Source organism: Lissotriton helveticus, chromosome 10 (assembly GCF_964261635.1).
Source record: "Lissotriton helveticus chromosome 10, aLisHel1.1, whole genome shotgun sequence".
In the NCBI taxonomy this organism is placed as follows: domain Eukaryota; kingdom Metazoa; phylum Chordata; class Amphibia; order Caudata; family Salamandridae; genus Lissotriton; species Lissotriton helveticus.
Genome location: NC_136071.1, coordinates 241,444,004 through 241,468,462, shown reverse-complemented (window position 1 = coordinate 241,468,462; position 24,459 = coordinate 241,444,004). Strand labels below are relative to the sequence as shown.

Sequence of the window (24,459 nt, the reverse complement as noted above, 5' to 3'; positions counted from 1 at the left end):
GATTTCAAAGGATAAGTTATAGGATTGAGTAGCCCCAATAAAATGTAGGAGGGGAACCTGGGGAGTTGCATGTCTAAGTGACAGTCTACGTCGTCTAGGATTTTTGTCCAGTAGTCGTGGATCTGCGGACAGTCCCATAATAAGTGTACTAGTGTCCCTGTCTCTTGGCAGCCCCTCCAACAGTTCTGGCTCTTGGTTGGGTCCATCTTGTGAATCCGTTCTGGGTTGAGGTACCAGTGCGTCACAATTTTCGTCGGTGTTTCTGTAAGGGCTGTGTGTCAGGCGGTATGGCGAGATCTAAAATAAATGTTTTCCCATTCTTTGTGGGTTAATATTCTTCCCAGTTCTCTTTCCCGTCTGGTCTGGCTAGTTTTGTATGTATTTATTTATTTATAAAGTTTTATATAGCGTACTGAGGGCTGTACTAAAACGGCGTATAAGGTAAAAATCAGACTTTTACTAGATGTATTCGCGACTAGCCACCTCTCGTAATCCGTGAGGTATTGTTGCGTATTATCTTTATTGTCCAGATGTGAGAGCCAGTGTCTGAGTTACATGTACTGTAGGTGTTCTGACTCTGGTAGTTCAAAATCAGTCAGCATTTGCGTAAATGGTATTATTCCGTCCTTATCGATCATATGACCCATCGAGCGACAGCTGGATTGGCGCCATTTAGGGAATGCCTCGGGGGCATCCCAGGCGTAAACTCCGGGTTGTCGAACAATGGAGTCACTGGGGATGAGAAGGATGCAAGTCCATAGCGGACGCTGCACCTGTCCCAGGCTTTCATAGTTGTTTTCATGACCAGGAATAGGTAAAGATTCCGGGGCCTGTGTGCTTTCTTTAGGAAGGGAATCCTCCCGAGTGAGGTTCCTGTGACTGACCTGTCTTGGAAGAGCCAGCGACTCACTGAGTCCGCCTTATTACACTCCGACAAATATAGCATCTGTGAGGCTTGGAAGTAGAGATGGAGATTCGGGAGCCCGAGGCACCCTTTAATTGTGGGAAGGTAGCTCTGTTCTTTTCTTATCCTAGGCTTTCTCCTAGCCCAGACAAAACAGTGTAATTCGGATTGCAGTTTGTTAATCATCCCTGCTGGGGGAGCTAGAGGGAGTGTTTGGTAAACTTAAAAAATCTTGGGCAGAGTAGTCCTCTTGATGGCTGCGATTCTCCCGAGCCAAGAGATCGGGTATTGTGCCCAGCGCTCAAGTTCCGCTTTAATTCGTCTATGTAAGGCCTGGTAGTTAACGCAGGAGGTTTTTTGTTATGAGGGTGCATGTCCTACTCCCAGATAAAGCAAAGAATCCCGCTCCCAGGTTATTGGGAATTTCTTCGCTAGTGTGGCTACTGTATCAGGTGGTAGTGACCGGCTTAGAGTGTGTGATTTAGTGAGATTGATTTTGAAGCCCCAGACTGCTCAAAACGCCTCCATCTCAGTCAAGAAGGCGGGTAGAGAGATGAGTGGGTTGTCTAGTGATGCCAGTACATCGTCTGCGTACAGATTAATTTTATCTTCTTCCCCCCGAAGACTAACCCCACTAATGGTTACATAAAGGGGGCAAATAGTAACAGGGTCATTGACAACCTTGGTGAGTCCCTCTGCAGATGGAGAATGGTGTAGGTAGTTGTCCATTTACTCTTACTGAGGCTGAAGGGAGGCAATAACAATTTAGTACTCATGTGCGAAATCTTTCGGGGAAGACGAAGTGAGTCAATACCTGCTCTAGGAAGGGCCAATGCACTCTGTCAAAGGCTTTGTCTACGTCAACTGCTAGGAGCATGTAATGGTTGGATGTGCTTGAGGCTTTCTCTATTAAATGTAGCACGCATTTAGTATTATCACTTGTTTGGCACTGGGGGATAAAGCCTGTGTGGTCCAGGTCTATGATGTAGTGGAGCTGGGGGCCTAGTCTGGAGGCTAGAATGTTGGTGAAAAGTTTAAGGTCAACTTTAAGGAGCAATATGGGATGGTATGAGCTGCAGAGCTGCCTGTCTTTGCCAGGTTTTGGGATAACCGAGATTGTGGCAGTTAGCATACAGGTTAAGAAGCTATTGAATAGCCACATCAGGATAGGGGCCAGTTTTGTGCAGAAAAATTTGCAGAAAAAAGGGGGAAAGCCATCTGTGCCCGGGGATTTGGCTGAACTTTGTCTGGAGATTGCTGTAAAGACCTCCTCTGTTCGGATGTCTTGCACTAGTGTTTCTGACTGATCCAAAGTAAGAGAGGAAGTATGTGACCCTTTTAAATATGCGGCGCTAGCCTCCAAGTCTAGTTGTTGATTAGCGTATAAGTCCGCGTAGAAGTTTCGGAATGAGTTTGTAATGGACACGTCCTCTGTAGCGATAGTGCCGGTTGCATCGCGCATCATGGAGCGTTGCTGTCGTGCTTGAGCTGCTAGTAAATGACCAATCTTATCGCCACCTGTGTACTAATTATACCGGAGGCCCAGGGCAGCATATTCAGCTTTATCTAGATCAATGCTAGCTAGGTGCGCACCCGCTGCGTGCAGTCAGCTGTCTCCAGACCCGTGGAGCTCCTGTCTGTTGGTGAATGCAGCAGCCCGAACCCTGCACAGATGGATCTCCGACAGCGCCAACACCATAGCCCCCCACAAGAAAAACAACACCCACACCAAAAAGCCAGATGGTTCACCACTGAACTTCGAGAGTCCAGACGCACCTGCCGCCGCCTCGAAAAGACCTGGAGGAACACCAAATCCACAGAATCTCACAACAACTTTAGAGCCGCTTCCACCGGCCACCACCAACTCATGAGGAAAACGAGAAAACAAGCGATCGAAGACAGAATCTCCGCACACGCACACAACAGCAAAGAACTCTTCAACCTCATCAAGGAGTTCGCCCAACCCACCAGCGAGTCGACTGACATCACTCCCTCACAAGACCTCTGCGACAAACTCAGCACCTTCTTTCACCACAATATCAAGAACATCTACGACAACTTCAACATAGACAACCAACACACGGAACCCCCACCAACCACCCCCGACACCTCAAAGTCAACGCTTGACAGATGGACAGCCCTCACCACCGAAGACATACTGAAGGCGATGAAGTCAATCAACTCCGGGGCCCCCAAGGACCCCTGCCCACCACATCTTCAATAGAGCCGTCGACACCATCACACCCATGCTCCGCCACACCATCAACCGGTCCATGGCGACCGCCTAGTTCCCCGACGACTGGAAACACGCCGAAGTCAAAGAGAAATAGTAGTCCTCATCCTCCTCGACCTCTGAGCCGAATTCGACACAGTCTCCCACCGCACCCTAAAATGCAGACTTCACGACACAGGGCTCAAGGACAAGGCCCTCGACTGGATCAGCTCCTTCCTCTCTGGCAGAACGCTGCGGGTCAGACTCCCCCCTTTCCTCTCTGACCCTACACCAACCTCCTGTGGAGTCCCTCAGTGGTCCTCCGTCAACCCGATGCTCTTCAACGTCTACATGGCTCTGCTCGCCCCAATCGTCAAAACCTACGGACTCAACATTGTGTCATACGCAGACAACACCAAACTCATCCTCTCCCTGTCCAACGAATCCGACATCGCCAGATAAATATTTCGAGAAGGTATGGAAGCCGTCGCCAAATTGATGAAAAACAGCTGCCTACAACTAAACACCAACAAGACAGAAGTACTCATCATGGGCCCAAACCCTGACGCCTGGGATGACACCTGGTGAGGGTGTAGTGTCCTCCAAACATCGTTAAATCCCAGATCTCTAAGTGCCCTATGTCCCTTTAGGGAAAGGGACCCGGATTGCCCATATCTAGATGTGGATCTGTCAAGATCATTATTTATGACTAGGTTGAAGTCCCCTCCTATAAGGGTTCACCTATCCTGTGCTGTTAATGTCTCCGCTAAAGCTGTGTGCAGAAATTCCTCTTGCCCTTCGTTCGGTGCATAGAGAGAGGCTATAACCCTGACAGTCACCCGGAACGCTGGTAGTCGTTCTTTTATTTCGACCACCTTGTCGCCAATGGAACCTTTGAAGTTGCGAGAGACCAGAAAAGCCACTCACCGGTTTATTGCCAGTTGAGGAGAAGTGTTGAATTGGGAATGCGCATGATCTGAGCCTGTGGTAGTCTAGTGGCAGGAGATGAGTCTCCTGCAGAAGGAATATACCTGCACTGGTGCTTTCTAAATATGATAAAACTGCTCTTCTTTTAAAGGGAGTATTGAGGCCCTTGACGTTTAGTGTGACGACTTTCATGGGATTACCCATTGCAGCTGATGTTGCAAAGCTGTGTCCTGTCCAGCCAAGGTAAAGACAAAGTAAATGAGGTATGTCCCCCGAAAAAACAAATGCATAATCATTAAACATACATTCAACAAAGAGAGAACTATGTTGGAGAAAATACTAAATGTACAGTCTGGTTGGTATGTTCTGCATGGGGTAAAATGCATGGCCATACTCCCCGCTCCCCCGCCGCCCAGGAAGCAATGAAAGATTTTCACCTATCTGCTCAAGAGAGGTCTGTCTATTTCACTGTACTCCGGAGCGAAATGGGATGCTCCGCCCCTGGGCCTGAGACCGAATATTTCCACCAAGGTTAAGTCCTTATCAGTACAGTAGAATTCTTCTGTTTCTTTCCTGCTGCCCGACAGCTAAATTTCATGGGATTAAATAGCTCTCTTTTCATTCTGATATTTATGACTTTCAATGAAAATATTACAATGCAAAAAAAAGTATTACTTATTTCTAGTCCTTTTTCTGAATCGTATGAATCTTCATTGAAGTAGTAAACAATCGGCCCACCTCCCTAAGTGGATAGGGTGTGGCACTGGAAACGTGTACAACATACAATTACTGTAAAAAATGAACTGTCTCTGAGAGATGACTGCCAGTACAGTGCACCATGGGTTAGAGAAAATGTGACCGGACACGTTTTCGTAACATTTAACCCGTTGGCTGCGTCGAACGTTCAGCTCCAGTGCTGAACGTTCGAAAAACGGGTGGGGCAGCGTCGGCCAACTGTCGTGCGCAGCACTACCAAGGAAGTGCACGCGACGACCGTTGGCCGACGGCAGCAGCCAACGGGTTAATATAGGCCTATCGGGCTGCATTGTTTTCTTCACATAGTCCACTTTCATCCTTTTGTGCACCTCAAATGCTGCAATGCTGGCTTGAAATTGTTTTTTTGGTGTCCAATAGACTGTATTCAGTAATACACAAAGTTACTTTTCATAGGCTTCTAAATGGTGCTGCTCATCAAATGAACATATGGTTACTGGCACCCTGTCTTTATAAATTGTCTTACACTGTTATAGTACATTGAAAGAAGCCTTTTAGGTGTCACTGCCTCCCATTATGACTGGTTTAAAGCATCTTCTATACAGCTGGTGGAACTTCAAGCAAATCCTGATATTAAGAGACTTGGTATGAACTGTATCAAAAACGACCAGGACATTCCCCCTTAACCAATAGCGGGGAAACCAACTACCAGTTGAATACAGTGTAGAGCCTCCGATATGCTCATCTGCTTCTCTAGTAGGCTTCCATCTTGGTTAACCATGGTCTACCTAGGAGCAAAGTAGGCTGAGCTCGAAGATGGCAGCAGTCTAGCGACTGCCTTTACAATGATGGCATGGTCCCTGCCTGTCATTTGTGAATCCATGCTGACCTAAGAGGATGGCACTTATCTGAAGGCTGTCTCTGGCAACCAGCGGCCTGGTACAAAGGGTTCCCTCTGACATAGGTAGATGGGTTGTCCTAGGCTAGGATCTGTGTAGGCAGCCTGTTCCCCTCAGATCTCTGGCAAACCCCGAGTGGCATAGCCCCTAGGGTGGTGCGGGTGTGCTGCCTGTTTATCCTGGCTTCCACTGGACTTTAGCCAAATGGAGTGTGGTGTCCTAGGGGAATGGGTATCTTGAGGAACCAAGAGCCAGAAGTACCTTCAGAACATAAGGCACAGCATCCTAACAACAGATAAGAAAATTGGCAAGCTAAATCATTCAGAAAATGCATGTCAGGCAGGCAGGCTTCCACAACTGACCTCACTGAGCCATTCATATCCAGTATTGAGGACGATATGGCAGCTCGCAATAAAACACCTTTAGATGGAAAGAATACCTGTAGTCATAGAAGCCAAAAACAACCTTGACTCATGGTCCAGTCACGAGAACACAAAGTCAGAAAGGGTTATTTTTATTTATTAGGCACAGAGTTGATGTTGCTCACCTTGACACAGTACTATATTGTTTCTGGTGATGTGCTACGGTGTTGCGATATATTTACGTTGGCCTAATTATTGAATTTTGTTTTAGGCATTGCCTCTACACATGCCTGAGTTTCTCCTTGCTTTTGTTTGATGTTGTCCGCTTGTATGTTGCTTTGGCAATTGCTTACATTAAATAATTACTGTCCAATTGGACATACAAACATCCTTGTCTTTCTATGTTTACACAGATCTAATCTCATTTTGTTGTGAGGGACCACTGTTTTTGTAAAATAAGCTTCCGTTCAGGAGACACACAACTCCTTATAGCAAAAAGGCCAAGAAGGGAAGATTGGGCAGTTGTCGCCTGTTTGCCTCTCACACTGCTCACAACTCTAGGCATGGATGGGTTTCCAGTTCAGAATAACCAGTACAATCCACGACCTCCAGGTAGATGGTTCCTAATGGGTCAAGATGAACTTGAGAGTCTCTATATTACATTTATCTATGTATATGGCCTGTACGTCTGCAGTTGTACTGGGAATATCAATCCGTGACTAGGGGGATGGACCATCAAAATTGAATATGGGGTGGGCCCCTCAATTCTGTTTTGTAACCACGTTGATAGATTTGTAGGCTTGTCCATGGGGCAGTCCACCACCGCCGGAGACAGCCTCCACATAGTGAGCCTTGATGATATAATGATATGTGGAGACTCAAGAATCTGATGTCTTCTGGAATTATATTTTAGTCATCGGTCCTTGATATGCACTCCTGCATCGATTATTGGTTGGTCACACAAGATGTCTGTATGTAGCAAATGGAAGCATATACTCATTCGTAGACAATCTGAGACCATGAACCAATTGTTAAGCAATTGGACTTGCTGGTGCAGACCAACTGGGTTCACAATTGGCATTTCCCCTTATAGGGCATATCAGGTGCTGTATGAAAGGCAGATATATCAGAGCCCTTCTGTAATAAGCAGGGTTTGGTGTCTATGGTATCTTATGGGATGCCTATAAAACGTATCTCTATGTTGTTTGTTTTGCCAAAAAATTAGGTGTTCTTAATTTGATCCATGGAAGACTGGTGTGGTTAGAAGCACAGATTTAAAGTCTGGATTTGCTCTATGCGTAGACTAGGGATTGCAAGATGCTTAGCAACATGCACTCCAAGTTGAGTGAGGTTGGGTACAAGTCTGAATGTAAGGTATAATTTTCTGAAAACATGCAGTGTTCAAGACATACAGAGAGAGTCAATGTCCCTGAAGAATGCTACCTAAAATTGTGAGACCTGTGTGGGCTTTTGGTAATATAACTACCTTAGAAACAGCTGACAATTGGGTGATTCTTGATACCCGGGTAGTCACTGCTCGTTTTAGAGAATACTGTGAACTGTAGTCTTCACAGATATGATTCTGGGTTGTGGAATGAGAATATCTTTACAGACTGACTATGCCATGGTTGCATGATTCTAAAAGGAAACATTTAGTGCAGCTGAACACAGTGGGTGAGATTAAAAAACGCAATCAAGGATACTCCGACTGGGCCTGCTCTGGGAGTGTTGCGGGGATTCTGCACATACACGAACTATGCGCAGGAAAACAGTACCTCGGTGTATAGGGGTTGTACCTTCCTACCACCTCAGTACCCAGAATACCCAAATCGACTAGCTATATTGTCTCATTCGTTCTCCTACATAATCACAAAGCTACAAATGATTAGACAACCCAGAACACAACACTCCTGACTCTCTCAGGAATCTCGGTGGCAAGACATACCCTTTCGCTCACTCACTCGTACTTGTCCACAATAAGGATTGTCAGAGTCACTGTATAGTTCAAAATGTTTATTTTAAGTATTCTGCTCTACAATGCAGTATATGAGCCACTACCAGCAGCAAAATGCATAAACCTAAAACAGTTAGCATTGTTACAATACCATAGAATATAAAGGGGGATGTCATCATATACAGACAGTGGAAGAAGGACTATAAGGCCTCACCACCCTCCCCTTGGTAAGTTAAAGTTTATTATATAAAGGAAGCTCTCTAGGCTTTGTCAGCAGACCCCATACCTTAGAGCCTAGATTGTAGATTTACATCATAGGAACAGCATAGCTCTTCTCCAACGAAAGATCTCTCTCCAAGTGTGGGTGAACAACATGCATCCCCATAATATCAAAGCACGAGTCTCCAGCAGTGCAGCTGTGTTTAGCATATTTTGTCTAGGTGCTAGGGACTGACCAGAACAGAATAACAAGTGGCATGTTTATCGACCTTGCACATCGTGTTCAGACTAAACACCAGGAATAAGCAGAGAATGCAGAAAGCAGGCAGTTGTCATGTGAAAGGCACAAGCAGAGTCTTGCAAAACAAAGTCATGTGGTAATGTGCACAAAAGCAGCATCATGACAGCAGAGCTCATGCTAACTTAGCAATGTCGAGAATCACCCCAACGGCCATATAACAGGAGCTAATAAGCTCCTTATAGATTTTTTTTTATAAATAATATATAGTTGCCCTAGAATTGCATATTCTAGCAATGTTTGATGAGACACGTGGTCTAGGCCACTTTCCACCGCCCCCTACAGAAGCAATTGTCATAGCACTCCTTATTACATCTCAACCTAACACCAAAATGCTCGCTAAAATGACAGCCAGCCACCACTTTTCACTAATGCTGGAACTTTTCATGCATGACCAAGCTGGTTTCAATCCTGCCTAGTCAAACATGTATAAATGGCACTTATTTTTGGTGTCTGTGGATCAACTGCACCCAGAAGTGAATGCCACAGCTGTTATTTAATATGGAGAAAAGGTGTTTGATTAACTTAAATGGGACTACATGATGACTGTGCTCAGTAGAATGGGAAATGGAGTTTGTTGTTATCCAAGATAAGAGTGTCCTACGGCTAAAATGAGAATCAGAGGGGTACTGTCCAACCCACTTGACATTAAGCATGGCACATGTCAGTTATGTCCGTTATCCCTGCTATTTTGTGCCCTGGCAATGGAACTACTCGTGTGTGCAATATGTGAACACTATTCACATGGGAGGCATTAGTTTTTCCGGGAAATGTATAAGAATCTTATTGGTGGAGCATCATGTCCTGTTGCATATTGGAGACCCAGAGTACAATCTCTCTCTCATCCTATGCAAGATTCTGTACTTCGGTGGCTTCTCTAGCGTTAAGTTAAACTGGAGCAAATTGTTGATTTTCCCATTGACTGAGAGCACATCGCAGTGCACTTTAGAGTTTACATTACAATGGACTAAAGACACTGTGTGCTATATGTGTATCAGGGTGCAAGAGTGGCTATAGAGATGATCAGGGACAATGATGTAAGTGTTGAATCAGTTATCAGACTGGTGATTGCTGGATGACACTCACCAATCTCATTCGCAATCTGCGTTGCAGTTATGAAAATGCCTGAACTTCCTAGGCTACTGTACTTCTTACTCAGTATACCCATCACTCCATCTTGAGCGTTCTTCAACTCCCTGAAATAGCTCCTGATAAAATTGGCATTGGGCGGGCAAGCTGCCTATGGGTAGCTAGAAAATTCCCTGTCATACGAGTCTGGAGGCTTCTCTGCACCTGGTTTTGGACCATGTTCTCACTAAGCAAATGCACACTTAGAGTGTTTTTGAATTCATGGTACTAGATGCAGAAAGAGAGGTGGCTTTGCCAAGTCGTTTGAAGACTGCTGTTTTACTACTAGCCAGTAGGCCCAAACATGTAATATGGACCAAGTGCTTTTGAAATTAAATGGATTGCAGACTGGATCTTGATTGTCTCTATGCCCCCCACCATATGTGTTGATGGACAGTAATCTTTGACTCGCCCTTACCTCTGAGGTGTGGTTAAAAGTCTTAATTAAGAAAAAGACTGTCATTTTTTTCAAGAAAAGCCTGATTTTTTCGTGAAAGATTTTCCAAGTCCCAAAGCAGAAAGGGACTAAAATATAATCAGATGCTGTCAAACTGCCAGTCAGGTACTTTTTGCAGTAGGCTCCATTGGCTCCGGAGCAAATGTTTTCAATGGTTTTCAATTTTTTTCCTGGTGCCCAAGCAATCACAGCAGTACACTTCTAGCCCCAAGGTCTCTGGGGAGAGGGATGTCTGGATCAGCTAGAGACTCTCAGGGTCCGGGCCGAGTCCACCATCAAAGTTCAGTCCAAGTTCTAGTTGTCACTTATCAGCCGGGTACTTCTAGGTAAAGGCCACTGGAAGCTTGTAGTGTATGTAGCCACGGATGTCAGGAAGCGGAAGGGACTTTCTCACACATAGTATGGAGCTGCAGGACACTTCAGCTCTATTGGCGTAACATAACCTCCTGTCTAGAACAAGTCCTGTCCTGGTGGCTTGCCCGAGATCCCAAGCTGTTTCTCTTACATAGCACTGATGTGATTGGGGGGAAACCGATACAAGCAAAACTAACTGTTCCTGATGCTCACACTGGCCAAACGGGACATAGCCCAACATTGGAAGGGGACCTCTCCACCATCGGTGGGAGGTTGGAAACGTGCCATGGACAAATGCATGGGGATGGAAATAGCAGTATTCAGGGCATGGGGTTGCCCACAGAAACTTAATAAAATCTGGTTGCGCTGGTCTGAATACAGAGGTATAGATCTACCTTTCGCAAAATCCCTAGAATCCCCTGTTGAGCAAATAGTACGATCGTATGGCCACAGTCACACCCACGGCTAGCAGACCCCAACACCTGAATGAGCTCAAACGATATCCTTTGTGGTGTGGGGAGGGTGAACAGCCATTACACCGCGGCTGTTTCACTGCTGGTCATTATATCGCATGCGTTACACTGCATGCGATGTAACAACGCGTACCATTACTACGCATACCATGACATCCCATGCGATTTTACATCACATGCAATGTAATGACTATCAACATCGTTGTGAGGAAACTGAGGCTCTTCCGTTTCCTCACAACTACGTTGTGACGTGCAGTGCCCCTCAGAGGACGCTGGAACCAGGAGAGAGGAACCACGAGGAGAGAGAGGTAAGGAGGATTGGGGGTAGGGGAGGGTTGTGCTGGGTGTAATGTTTCAGTGTAGGGAGCGGACTGGGGCCGGTGGAGGGTCGTGCTGGGGGTAGTGGTTTAGGGTAGTGTGGTGGTGTTTGTGTAGTGCAGGTAGGGGGGTTGTGCTGGGTGTAGTGTTTCAGTGTAGGGAGCGGACTGGAGGGCAGGGGAGGGTCGTACTGGGGATAGTTGTTTAGGGTAGTGTTGTGGTGTTTGTGTAGGGTAGTGTTTTAGGGTTTAGTGTAGTGTCGGCGGGGGTCGTGCAGAGTAGTGTTTGAGTGTAGGGACTGGACTGGGGGTAGGGGGAGGGGGAGGGTCGGGCAGGGGGTAGTGGTTTAGGGTTTAGGGTAGTGTCGGGGGTCGTGCAGGGTAGTGTAAATGTAGGGAAAGGACTGGGGACCGGGAGAGGGTCCTGCAGGGGTACTAAATTAGGGTTAAGGGTAGGGCAGGATCACTTACCTTTCAAACTTTTACCATGAGTATACCTTTACCACGCATGCCTTTGCGTTGTGATGGCATGCGTGGTAAAGGTATAGTTGTGGTAAAAGTTTGCGATGTAATGGTATGTCGTTGTCATTGACATCGCGTAGTAATACCCGCGTCGTAATGGCATGCGTTGTATTAATATTCGATCTAATGAGTCATATTCGTGGAGAGTGGTGCACAGCCTGTGCCAGAGTAGGTTTATTCATTTTCTTTCATGCTTTTGTTGACGTTTGAAGTATGGGTACCATTCTGTAAAGTACTATAATTTTATGTATGTGACTGGCCCTCCAGGCCGAATTGTACTACTAAAAACATCAATAAAATCAGTTATTTAAAAAAACAAGAACTGTATTGATATAAATAATAGATTATCAGACTCCCCGTTCCTGCAATCCTTCCAGACCATGGTTATTTTGACCAGGTAAAAGGCTGCCCGGAAGTCAACAAAAGCTACATACAGATGGTCCTGATTAATGTGCACCGGTTTCCAAAGAAGCTGTAAAAAGTGGGAAACCTGATGATCCACAGTGCTCTCCTTTGACCTAAAGCCTGCGTAAAAACATGACAATATTTTTATTTCACTTCAAACAACAATTTGTCAAGAACCTGCTTGCTAATAACCTTTTGCACCTTGTGTAATTACGCTGATAGGATGTGAATTCCCCAGAGCGTTAAAGCAACTTTTTTATAGATTGGAATAATTTCAACTCATTTCCAAGATTCAGAGATTGGTGCTCCTGCTTCAATTGCATTCGAAAGCTTATTGATAAATGACCCCAAAATTGAATGTCCTGAGCGGAGTAAATCTCTCGGGGAATATTATCCAGCCCAATGGTCTTTAGATTTGTAAAGGGTGGACCTAGATAGCGGTGGATTATGAACATCCGGTTTACAACACTGGTGCTACCATGGGATGGAATATGCCTGAAAGATTTTGTATTTTTCAAGCTCCAAGAGGTCATGCTAAATTGCTTCTTCTTCCAAGTTTAGTTTAGTTTTCTTATGTTGAATATTCTTGAAACCCAATATGACCTTCAATATAGCCTCCTTTGCTTTTTATTCTAGAAATGTGTGTTTTTGTAGCCGCCCTGCAGTTACTGTTAAACCGAGTGCATATTTAGATGGAGTTACCCTTGGTTCCATTTCTTGGGTAAAATATCATTTTTTTAAAAAGATGCAAATAGTGTGTTGTGAACTTCGATTATTGCTAATTTACTGATGAATGATGAACTATGAGGTTTATAGCCAGAAGCACGGTCCCGAATATTTTAGTCCGCGCTTCCGCACAGAAAGTGATATCAGTCCACTTCATTCTCCTTCTGTTAATAGATACAACTAAAGGATCGACTCGTGGACCAGGTTTCTACCTAATCATCAAGGAAGTCACCTTTTATGGACAATGAATGTCTAATGATTGCTTTGAATTTTAGATTGCACTTCTATTTCAAGCATAACTTGCCAAAGCAAAAAGATTTAATAATGTGTTGGTTGTATAATTCTCTCTTTAAAGGTTGGACAAGCAACCCTATCGGAGGGCAAGTGGACTTACATGTACACAAACCATGACTTAGGATGAAAGCAGAAAGCTGTAAGGCTGTAGCTGTTCAATTCTTTAGAAAGAGAGATGTTAAACTAGGTACACCCCGGAATTCATCTTTGTTCGTAGTTAACTCATTCACGAAGCCTAAAGGCTCAAATGTTACTTTAAAATCTCCTGCGATGATTACACTGTGACACACTGCAGTTGTTAAGTAGGTGTGAAGTTGGAGATAACTGATTGCTGGAGTTACCCCTGTTGTAAATAATAATTAGCATGAAACTGTTCCCTCCAGGTGTTTTAAACCATAAGCCTAAACTATAGGCTGAATCAATGTAAATCCGTTGTATGGAAAAATTGAGTGACAATCTTACCCATACCAATAGACCCCCCCTTGACATGCGACTAGCTCTGGATCGCTGCACCTCAATGCTATAGGTAATATAGCCAGATCTATAACTAAAACTAGCAGCCCATAATTTCCAGAACTTCTCAGTAAACTCCCCCCAATCTGGGTCTGCTACTTTACCTTTGATACCAGCCATGTTCCAGCTCAAAACTTTAATAGGATAATGTGACAATAACCTGCTTCCTCAGATACATTCCTTTGTTCTCTGGGGTGGCACCCCTTACCAGATATGAGGTTCCAGAATGGAACATGTGTATGTGATGATGGAGTGTTTATGCCAGAAACACGAACAGTGGGAAAGGGCTAACAAAATGAGGGGCATGCTGAGGTTGAGAGTCAGTCTTTGTCCTCTAATATTGTCTAGTCTTTGTTTGCTCTTTCATGGAACTCCTGTTGTTTAATATTCCATTCATCGCAGTTCATCTACGTGGCTGATTGAAACACATAGGGGCGATTTAATTGGAACTGAATTTCATATCTCCCTAGAGGGGAAGTTTGTTTATTCAAGTGAGATTAACCCATCGGCTAAATTTTCATCAACTAGGGTAACTCTTTAATGCTATGCATAAGATTGTGAACCTCAACCAGTTAAAGTCGTACCCTAGTTCGATTTCTCTCCCTCTCGGTAAGCACATCTGCATGTAAACTCAAAGGAGAGCATGATCCACATATGTCCATGTAGTTCTTTTGCTTCACTGTGCCTTCGGCAGCAGTATGAGTGGGGGTGGCCCTGCCCTACTTTTCCTGGCTTTGACTGATATGGACAGGACTGCACGTGGCCCACATGCATCCCACTCAATAGAGTTTGTGGTGGAGCGGTATAGTGCAGAGGCTGCTGGGAGGACCCACTTACTCCTTCGCCTCCTTCTTCCCTCGACTGGGTGTGGGTGGTGTAATCCCCTTTGCAGTAAAAATTGTTTCCATTCCAGGAGAATAGAGATACTTGCCTGTCTTTTGCAAGGCTCTGGTTTGCAAAGAAGCCTGTAGACATCTTGAAATAATTTATATGCAGAGATAACTCATGCTGCGACCATGTACTGCCAGTTAAGAACTAGCCGTATCTTGTATTACAACACGCCAGGCTTGCATTAGACTCTAATACTAGATCCGGGGTGGAAACAAAAACTGCTCTCCCATTACAAGCAATTAGATGATTTACCCACCATTGAACGTCTGATCAGGATTCCTGATCAAGACGTACAAATCTAAATAGGAGAGACCTCGCCGAACATAACAGATCTTGCTTCAACCTAAGAAGAGGTCGATATTGAAGTGGACCTGTGAAAATCATCTGAATGGATGATGCTAGAAGGCTCACCAAATGAGCAAGAAGTCCAACGGAAAAGGTGGTCATCGTCAATCTGTAAAGAATTTTCCCTTTTCATCATTTTCACCTTGGCTTGTGGAAGTTGCAAAATGGATGTATCTGAATCGATCAGAAAACTCAAACATTCCATCTGCTTTCAGGATACTAGAGCAGACTTTTCCTTATTTATTAAGGATCCCAGATTCTGCAACAAACTGATGACTATTGTTAGCTGGTCTAACAAAGGGGTCGCTGTCCTAAGCCAATAGAAGAAAATTGTCCAAATAGACTAACAATCTTCCTCCCTGTGCCCTCAAGTAAACTACTAGTGGTTTCACAATTTTCCTAAAGCACCATGGGGCTGACAAAAGTGTGAATGGCAGATACATGAATTAGTAAAACCTGTCTTCCTATTGAAATTGAAGAAACATGCTGAATGATTTGTTTTAAAGGCATTATGAGGTATGTAACTTGGAGAACCAATTAGATCACCCAGTAACACATCTCTTAGATGGATATTAGTCACCATATTGAATTGATGATAGAGCACCATATTTTTTAATTATTTGAGATTTATTACTGGACGGAACTCTCTGCCCTTTTTTCTGTACCAGAAAAACTATGCTTAGGAATCCAAAGGATCGTATGACATTACCCCTTTAGCGTTTTTTGAAGAAGAAAATCCATTTCCGGAGTTACTAGTAAGTCCTAATTCTTTGAGACCAGGAGAGCAGAAGGAAAAGCATCTTCAAAAAGGCTCTCTGTAGAGTTCTATACCTCACCCATGTCCCGTTTGCTAAACCCATGGTGTCCGCCGTAATGTCGTGTCATGCAGGAAGGGGGAAAAAAATCAACACCTAGTAGAAGTTGACCAGAGTTTGAAAGGCTTACCTCTTATTCAACCTCTTTGGCGAGAACCTTGCTTTCTAAAGCATCTGCCCCTTTGAGGGAAAACCTGAGGCTTGAACTCTTGAACTGCATTCCTCCCCTTGAGGGATATTGTCCAACAAAGTGGTTCCTGCCTTTGCAAGTCCGGGCAAAAACCCAAGACACCACTTATTGCCTCAGGAAGTGCCACCAGGAGGAAACTTTCTTTCACATTTTGTGGGAATGTCCAGCTGCCCAAACGTACTGGAAAGCAGTCACAGAACAAATGGAGAGAACAGGGGGGGAAAACCTAACTGCCACTCTGAAATTATGCCTACTAAACATATGGGAGGCCACGGATCTAACTCAAACTGAGAAATCATGGATTTTATTAGGCTGGGCCCTTGCAAAGCGAAATATCGCACACAGTGGGGTGTGGGGGAATCCACAACAATCAGAGAATGGGTTGCAGATATGGATAGAGCCATGATTGCAGAGAAGGATGTTTTTAAACACAGAGGATGCCCTAAAAAATGGGATTGTAAGTGGCCTGCCTGGAAAATGCACAGGGGTGAAATATGCTTGTCCCCTACGGTGGAGCTACGTCACCGTGACGTAAGAATTCAAGACCTATTAAATATCGTGTAGGAGATATCGGGATGAAGAAATATTTCTGGAGCAGAGGGATGGGTCAGTGAGTGTTGCTAACCACACCCCACTCTGTGACAAGGTATCAGTGATAGACCCTCGGCCTTGGACACTTCAGGGCTTAAAACTGAGACACCCTATATGTAAATGTAAATGTACAGGAATTTATATAGCGCAAATCACCAAGCGGTTTCTAAGCGCTTGCTTAGGGAACCCGTCCTGGTATTCCCCTGTGAGATAACCCCGGCAGGGTATCCGCAAGGTGAAAGCCAGGCATCCCGCCGCGAGGGGCCGTTGTGGAGATTAAGCAAGCTATTGCCCAGAGTCGCAGAGTGTGAACCCGTGAATCGAGTAGGCACCGGAGCGAGAATTGTCGAGTCCATGGACATTTTAGGACTTCACTGACCCATCCCACGCTGTGACGTGGTAGGAACGTCGGCCTCCCCTTATTGGTTTACCTAAGGTGAGCCATTGGAAAAAGGCAACCGTCCCAGCCCTTCAAGGACCTCTGAGACTTCCATCTCTGAGAGCTGCAGCAGGTAAGTGCACATTTTTTTTAATGTTTGGTGCATGCATGTATGAATATTTATTTGTGAGTGTTGTGACTGGAAATGTGTGTGAGTGTGTATTGTGTGTGTGTCTATGGTTGTGAGTGTATATGTGTGCGCGTGTGGCTCGCCTTCTCACTAAAATTACAAGCTTACACTCATCTTGATCTGGATCATATTGGTTTAAATAATCCGAGTCACGCAGATTTGCCTGAACAGGAGGGTTAAATTGATCTGCCAAATGAAAACCCTCTTAGCCGGGAGGGCCAGAATCCACAATATCCGTAGTATAGCAGTTGACGATCCTTGTAGCAGTGGACTTGCTGGCATTTAGTTGAGAACTGGTCAGACTGTTGAGTCATGGAGAACCTGTCCTGGTCATTTTGAGTTAAAGAGTGTTTTCTTTCCCCATTTTTCTGGGTCTCTACATTAGTATTATATGGCTTCGGTGTTACAAACATACTTAGCAATACCTCTAAATACTCAGTAATATTTTAAATGGAATCAGCCACGGCCTGTTGGACCAAGTCTTTGAAAACAATCAGATTTTTTTAAAATATCTGTGCGTCCTCGTCCTGTTCAAAGGAGGGATTTTCCATGGATATATTGACTACTTTGCCAAAATATATAATATGATTAGTAATCAAACAATATGTATAAATGTTCGATACTAAATAAATGCTGCACAAGGTACGCAGGTTGAAGGACCAAAGAAAGACGAAAAACAAGCTAATAGCTGACATGATTGTGGCAAATGCAACTGGAGTTTAACTAAGGGCCTCAGAAAAAATATGTCCACATCAGAATCGAACTTTAGTTAGGTAGTCTTGAAGAATCCTGGTCTGCAGAGGCCGAATACAATAGCCTATGAAAACAAGGCGAACCGTGCGCTACAGGAAGGTCATGACGAGGAGAGTTGTGCAGCAGGCATTGCGCCTCACAAAATATAAAATGTATGTAATATAAAACCTAATGATAGGAAAAGAACGTAAGAGAGGAACATGTCTGGATGAAAAGAGGACTTGTTGCTCCCGGTTAGGATTGTTCATGAACTGGCTGCATGTTTATAGGTTGTTGGGCATTGTGACTTCCGGTGTCGTTTTTCCCCCAAATGTTCATGAGAAAATTAGTGTATGTCTTGGCCGATATGTATATACAGTGAGATAAATGCAGAAGCCTTCGGTCTTGCAATGAAATCGTAAGCCTGTCCCTACCATAAGTTTAAACAAAACCAGATGGTGCAAAGAAACCCATTCTTACAGAAATTCTGTATACCTCTTCATTTTCACGTTTTTTTCCCTTTTTTCTTCTCGCAGTTGGAACAGAGCCAAAGAGAGGTTTCCCAGCTCCTTGAACAGAATCTCCAGCTGCAGGCCCAGCTGAAGGAATCACTGGAGCGGCAACAGAGTGCCCGGGATGGTTACGTGTTGCAGGTACAGCTATGCTTGTTCATTTACTTTTCATATAACTCTTCAACTTCTGTTCAGGACCACCTTGATCCTGAAGCCTCTACAGGACAGGAGATATGCAAAAACATCGTGTAGCCCAAGACAGAAAGCTCCGCCACATGTCAGACTTCAACTCTTTGGTAGTGCCAGAAATATAATGGTTTTCTAAGATCTGCTCAAATCACACTGCAAAATTTAGAGAGCCCAGACTAATGTTATATTCCTAGTAGAAGAAAAAAATGTAGAACTATTGTAATTCTTCTTCTATTGATTAAAACAAAGGAATTACTGATTTGTATTCTCCACAACTCCAAAAGTATTTTCCCTCTCTTTAATTGGGTATACAGCGAGGAGGTCTTGTATTTACTATGTCCAGTAGGGTAGAGTAAGCCGTTTCTGCTCCTGTGGAGTCATAGTTTTTACAAAGGGAAGACGAGATTGCTTGCCTTGGTGACAACCGGCAGCCGATACAATATGTGTCCCTATAGACAGCTTCGGGTGCTAATGTGCGGTTGAGCATAACAGAGCAGAAAACCTTTCACCATGGGCAGCAAGACTGCGCTGGAGTTAAGCGATGGCAGTACAGCATATATCTCCTCCGCCTGTCAATGCATTGCAGTGCATTGCATTCTGTCTCAGCAGTGTACAGGTGCATTCACACAGTGAGACCGAGGGTGCCCCGTTGTATTTGTGGGAACAACTATGCATTTGCATATTTCTTTATGAAGAGGCTATCGTAAATTTAAACCACTGCTCTCTTACAAAACACAACCTGCTTCACTACTGTATGATGAAGGAAGATATTTTTTACTTTTTACATTAATGAATGTTTGAAGACAGTACATCGTTTCAGTACAAATGTAATCTAATGTGCAATATCTGAGATTTGATCACTAACTTGTTTCGGTAATCTTGCATGGCGTGGTGTTTGGCATGATTTTTAAACTTATGTAACTGAGTGTCACATCTGTGGGCTTTTCCTACCAATATAAAATACAGCAAGGCAGGTCAAATTCTATGCTTTAAGGCTGTGCTTTCAGTTTCTGGTTTGATTTACTTTGTATACATTATCATTCTCTGGCCTTTGCATGACTTTGTCTGTTCTTTATTTTTTCTCTTGCATGCTCACACAAATTAATTTTGAATTTCACTCCGGATTCTCACCTCCTCACAATCATGCTCCCATCCATCTTTGTCTTGTCTCCACAGGTAGGCAAAGTGCACGTACTTTGTGGCATGAAACTTTCATGAAAGTGAAAGTTGAATACATCCGTTCATATGCTATTAAATGACATTACTGGTGGCACTAGTCTCCTCTTCCCGCATTTTGCAGGAGGTGATGTCATTTACTTTAAATTCTACCTCTCATTATGACTTGCGTTGAACTATGTGTTTTATTTTTTTAGAATGTAAAGGTGAATCCTGCCTGTTTCTCTCATAGTTACCTTTCTAGTTTTGTGTCTTCCGATCATCCTGTCAATGTTTTTGTTCATTTTGTACATTCTCTTGTTTTTTTCGTTTTTATTGTAGCTTGCATCTCCTTCTTAATGTAATGTTGTCCAGTCCCCTTAAGGTTTATTTGTTACCGTTTGTTGATTCTCTTTGCTTTTCTATTTTATTTGAGCTATTGGTTTTTTCTTTGTTCTCTGTTGAATAAATATTTGTGAACTATCACAAACCATGTGTTTGTTGATAACATTGAAAGTAAAGAAAATAAAAATTAAGCACAGTAAAAAACTATCCAAAATAAAAGCAGTTAGATAGAAACAAAATGAACTGAAGCTATTCTAAGCTTCCAGCTGGCCAGAGGTGTGACACTCAGAACCTGGAACCCAGAGTGTTACTAATTAAGTATTTAATCAATTTTTTTAAGACTGAGGTTGCTACCTCATCATCCGGCTCCTGGCAAAGACTACACAAAGTGAATGAAGATCTTCAAAATGAGCTGGAAGTTCAATGTCGGCGGCAAGAGTTAATCAATCAGCAAATCCAGGCAATCAAACTTAGCTACGATGAGGCAAAAGATGTCATACGGCATCATGAAGCAGAAGCTCAGAGCCTACAGGCACGCTTGAGTAGTGCAGCTGCAGAGCTAGCCATCAAAGAACAAACTCTGACCAAACTGAAGTCTGATTTGAACATCGAGAAAGAGAAAACAAAAGAGCAATTGGAGGAGTGGCAGCAGACAGAAACAATGTTGAACTCCCAGCTACAATCCAGTGAACTAAATCTAAAGCACGTAGAAGCTTTGCTCCTAGAAAAGACACAAGAGTTGAGAGAGATTGAGCTACAGCAAGCCTTGAAAAGGGATTATCAAAAAGAAATGCAAAGGCTTCAAGAGCGGCTGGCAGACCTGAGCAGCCAGCTTGTTGCTAGTGAAAAGGCTCGCATTTCAACAGAGGAAAGGCTGCAGAAGAATTATGAAACATTGCTAGAGAATGGCCAGAAGGAAAAACAAGTGTTATTACTGAGCTTAAAAGAAGCTGAGGATAAAGTTAGGGAGTATGAACAATTGCTCCAGGATGATGAGCAACAGATGGAGGCTCTTCAAAAAGAGAAACTGAATGTGAAACTTGAAGAAAGTGAGATTGTGCATGTATTAGAGGAGCAGCTTGAGTTGAAGGAGGCCAGCATCCAGAAGCTGACAGACTGCATCAATGTCCTTAAAGAAGAGAGGGATCGTCTGATTTGTAGATGCCACGAGATGATGAACCAGGTCACAGAATCTGACAGTGAAGTTGGTAAACTACAGACGAGATTGAAGTTGGAAGAGACTGATTATTGCTACCTGGAGAATGCATTTGAAAAGGTATCTGTAGACTTTCAAAGGATGCACAGGGTGCTAAAAGAAAAGGAAGATGAGCTGAAGTATGTGAAAGAAAATCAGAAAAAATTGGTTGAGAGGAAAGATCAGGACATGAACGAAGCCTTGATCAAAATGACTGCTTTGGGTAACAGTTTAGAGGAAACTGAAAGAAGGTTACAGGATGCCCTGAAGAAATTGGCAAGCAGTAGTCCTGGGTCACAAACGAGAGGGGTAGAAGAAATTGGTACCAATGTTGATGCCGTCGAAAATCTTGTTCCATGTTTTAAAAACCAATCACAAGCTCTTGATGGTGCATCATGTACACAGCAGAGTTTCAATAGTTTAGACAGAAATCAAAGACAAATATCCAGCGAATTGTTAACTTTGTCTGACCATAGCCCTCAAGTAGGGCTATCTGAAAGCCAAGCTAAGGAGACACTTGAGAAAATGCTGGCCCAGCACGACTCTGGTAACATAGGAGCTAAAAGACAAAGAATCCGTTTCTCAAACATTCAGTTCCAGAAATATGTACATGCAGATGGATCAGAGAAAAACTGGTCCAGCAGCACATCATCAGATACCAGTCAAGACAGATCACTTTCAGAAGAAAGTGTATCTTCAGAACCAGCTCTTCATTACATTACATCTGGAGCAGGAGACCCTGAGACCTATCTCTCAGTAATTCATTCTCTGGAAACTAAACTTTATATTACAGAAGAAAAGCTGAAGGATGTAACTATGAAATTAGAGAGCCAAAGGGGGCAAAATCAAGAGACTTTGTTAGGCCTTCATAGCCAGTGGGCCACAACGGAGTCCCAACTCAGAGAACATCTCCAGGGTAGTTTATCCCAAGTCAACATTTTGAAAAATCAGTTGGAAGAAGAGCGAAAAGAAAAGTTAAGTCTAAAGGAATGCAGTTCTAGGGAGTTGGAAGACTTGTATGTAAAAAAAGAAAAAGTGTTTTCCTGCTTAAAGATATGCAAAGAAAAGCTCAAATCCATGCTCAGTGGACAAAAAGATCCCGAAATGTGGTTTCTTAATTTGTCCAGCCTGGAAGTGACTTTATCGAATGTGATCCAGTTTTTGCAGAAGGGAATGTTGTCCTCAGTTCAGAGGAGTAATAGTTGTACGCCTGAGGCAGAGGCAGAAAACACCATTTTAGAAGAAACCTCAATTCCATGGTGTGAGCCACAAGAACTATCTTCTGAAGATAAGCTGAGGTTGCTCTCTGAGAAACTAGCTTTAGAATCCTCTCTGCTAGACCGAATTGCAGACTCTTTAAAAAACATAGGGTCTGGAGTTTCTCAGGCCCTCCAACGCATTTACCAGACAGCGGAAATCCATTCTGCAGAGCCATTAGACACAACTATGTCTATTACAAATGCTTTAGCAGACAAATTGCTGTTGGAAAACGAATTTTGGGACAGGGTAGACACATTAAGTAAAGAAGTAAGGGCACAAGACAAAGAAATGCAAAGTCAATCGAACATTATTAATGTTAATTTGGCTGATAGTTTTGTTAACGTATTAGCAGACTGTACGCTGATAAAAGCGGAGTTGAGTTTTGTAGCACAAAAGATGAAACAACATTTTCTTCAAAAGCTTAAAACTCTTGAAACAGACTTTCAACAAACTAAAATGTCTCTTTTGCAGCATAGACAAATTTTAGAGGATATTATACAATCCTACAGGACATGTGACTCTGAAAAGGTAATGCATCTTATTTCCAAAATAGTGGAAGCCCATGAGGATATGTTAAAATGTAGCCCAGCACCTAATGAGTTGGCTCCAGCACAGCAAGATTCGCATCAAGATGAAATCATTCAGCATCATAGTCTTCCTGAATGTAGCAGTAAGATACCTATTTCTTGTCATGGTGAACTTGCCCAAGAACTCAGAGACAAAGCAATTGCTCTTAGACAGATAAACACAGCATTGCTAGCCTTAAAACAAGATGACTGTGTTCCTAGTTGTCAGAGAATCCTTGACATATGTCACAGACTGTCTGGTAACATTTGTATGATGAAACCTGGGTACCATTCACTTTTGGTCCAAGATGCAATCCTTCAGACTCAACTATGCTATGCAACCTGTAAACTTAAGATCGAGTATGAAAGAGAGCTCATGTTTTACAAAGACGCTTGGAGGAGTACTGACATTTTGTGCAAAGAACAGGCAAAGAATCTAGCTGGTGTTGGACAAGAGTACCAAGAAATGCTTCAGAAGCAGCAAGCTAAGTACTATGAGATCATATCAATCATTCAGCTGGAGAACGCAGAGCTTGATGCCAAGGCAAGTCAGCTGGATTGTAAAGAAAGAGACCTCAAGGAAGTTGAGAAAACACACAGAGAAAGTATACTTGAGTTGAAACGTAGGTATGAAGAAGAGATTAAGGATTATATGGAGAAATTAACTAATACAGAGGATACCTTTCAAGCGGAGAGACTACATAGTTTGAACACATTGGATGCAGTAGTGAAAGACAGAGAAAATATAACCTCTCTTTTCAAGGAGCAAATGCAAACTTTGGAAGTTAAGCATCACCTCAGGATAGAAAAACAGCAGCTTATACACCAGGGCGAATTGCAGGCTTTACATGATCACTACAGTCATTGCATCCAGGAACTGCAAGAGAAAGTCAACAGTTATTCTCAATTACCCTCTGATACCTTGTCTTCTGAAGGACAACCAATGAAGGTTCACAGTATTACCTCACCTGTAGCAGAGCTGAGTCCTGGAGCACCATTTGAAAGAGATGAAGTGGACTCCACATGTATCCTCAAAGGAAGGATCGAAGAGCTGGAAGCACAGCTGCAAGTCATGAGATTGGAACTTGAGCAAAAACATCTGGAAGGCAGTGCCACAGCACTCAGTGAAAAATATCAGAAAGACTTTGCAAATCTTAAGGTTTAAAATCTATTCATGTATATATACGTATACATAGTACCTCTGTCTGTTTCATGCTATAATTACATACTTATTCAATTTTACTATTTGTATTTAAAAGCTAATTATGAATACTGTGATTTTTGAAGCATGCATATCCTATATGCCACACTGTTCTCTTCATAGAACAAGACCCTTTTAGGTTATGCTGCAACCTGCAGCAAACATTTAAAAGCTTAAACACTTTGCAGTGATAATTGATGTTGCCACCGCACACAATTCATCATT

The 24,459-nt window shown here is 43.3% G+C and overlaps 1 protein-coding gene across 3 annotated transcripts in view; it reads left to right on the top strand.

Annotated features, from left to right (window-relative positions):
- Window positions 1-24,459, top strand: part of MPRIP (myosin phosphatase Rho interacting protein) — an 845,921-nt gene that overhangs the window by 555,705 nt on the left and 265,757 nt on the right. For 2 of the 3 annotated variants that reach the window (XM_078665226.1, XM_078665225.1), the window contains exon 15: window positions 18,348-18,464. In XM_078665226.1, the coding sequence (XP_078521352.1) occupies window positions 18,348-18,464 (117 nt within the window). Of the gene's footprint in view, window positions 1-18,347; window positions 18,465-20,352; window positions 24,193-24,459 lie in introns of all 3 variants that reach the window. The other variant, XM_078665227.1, reaches the window with a different exon arrangement.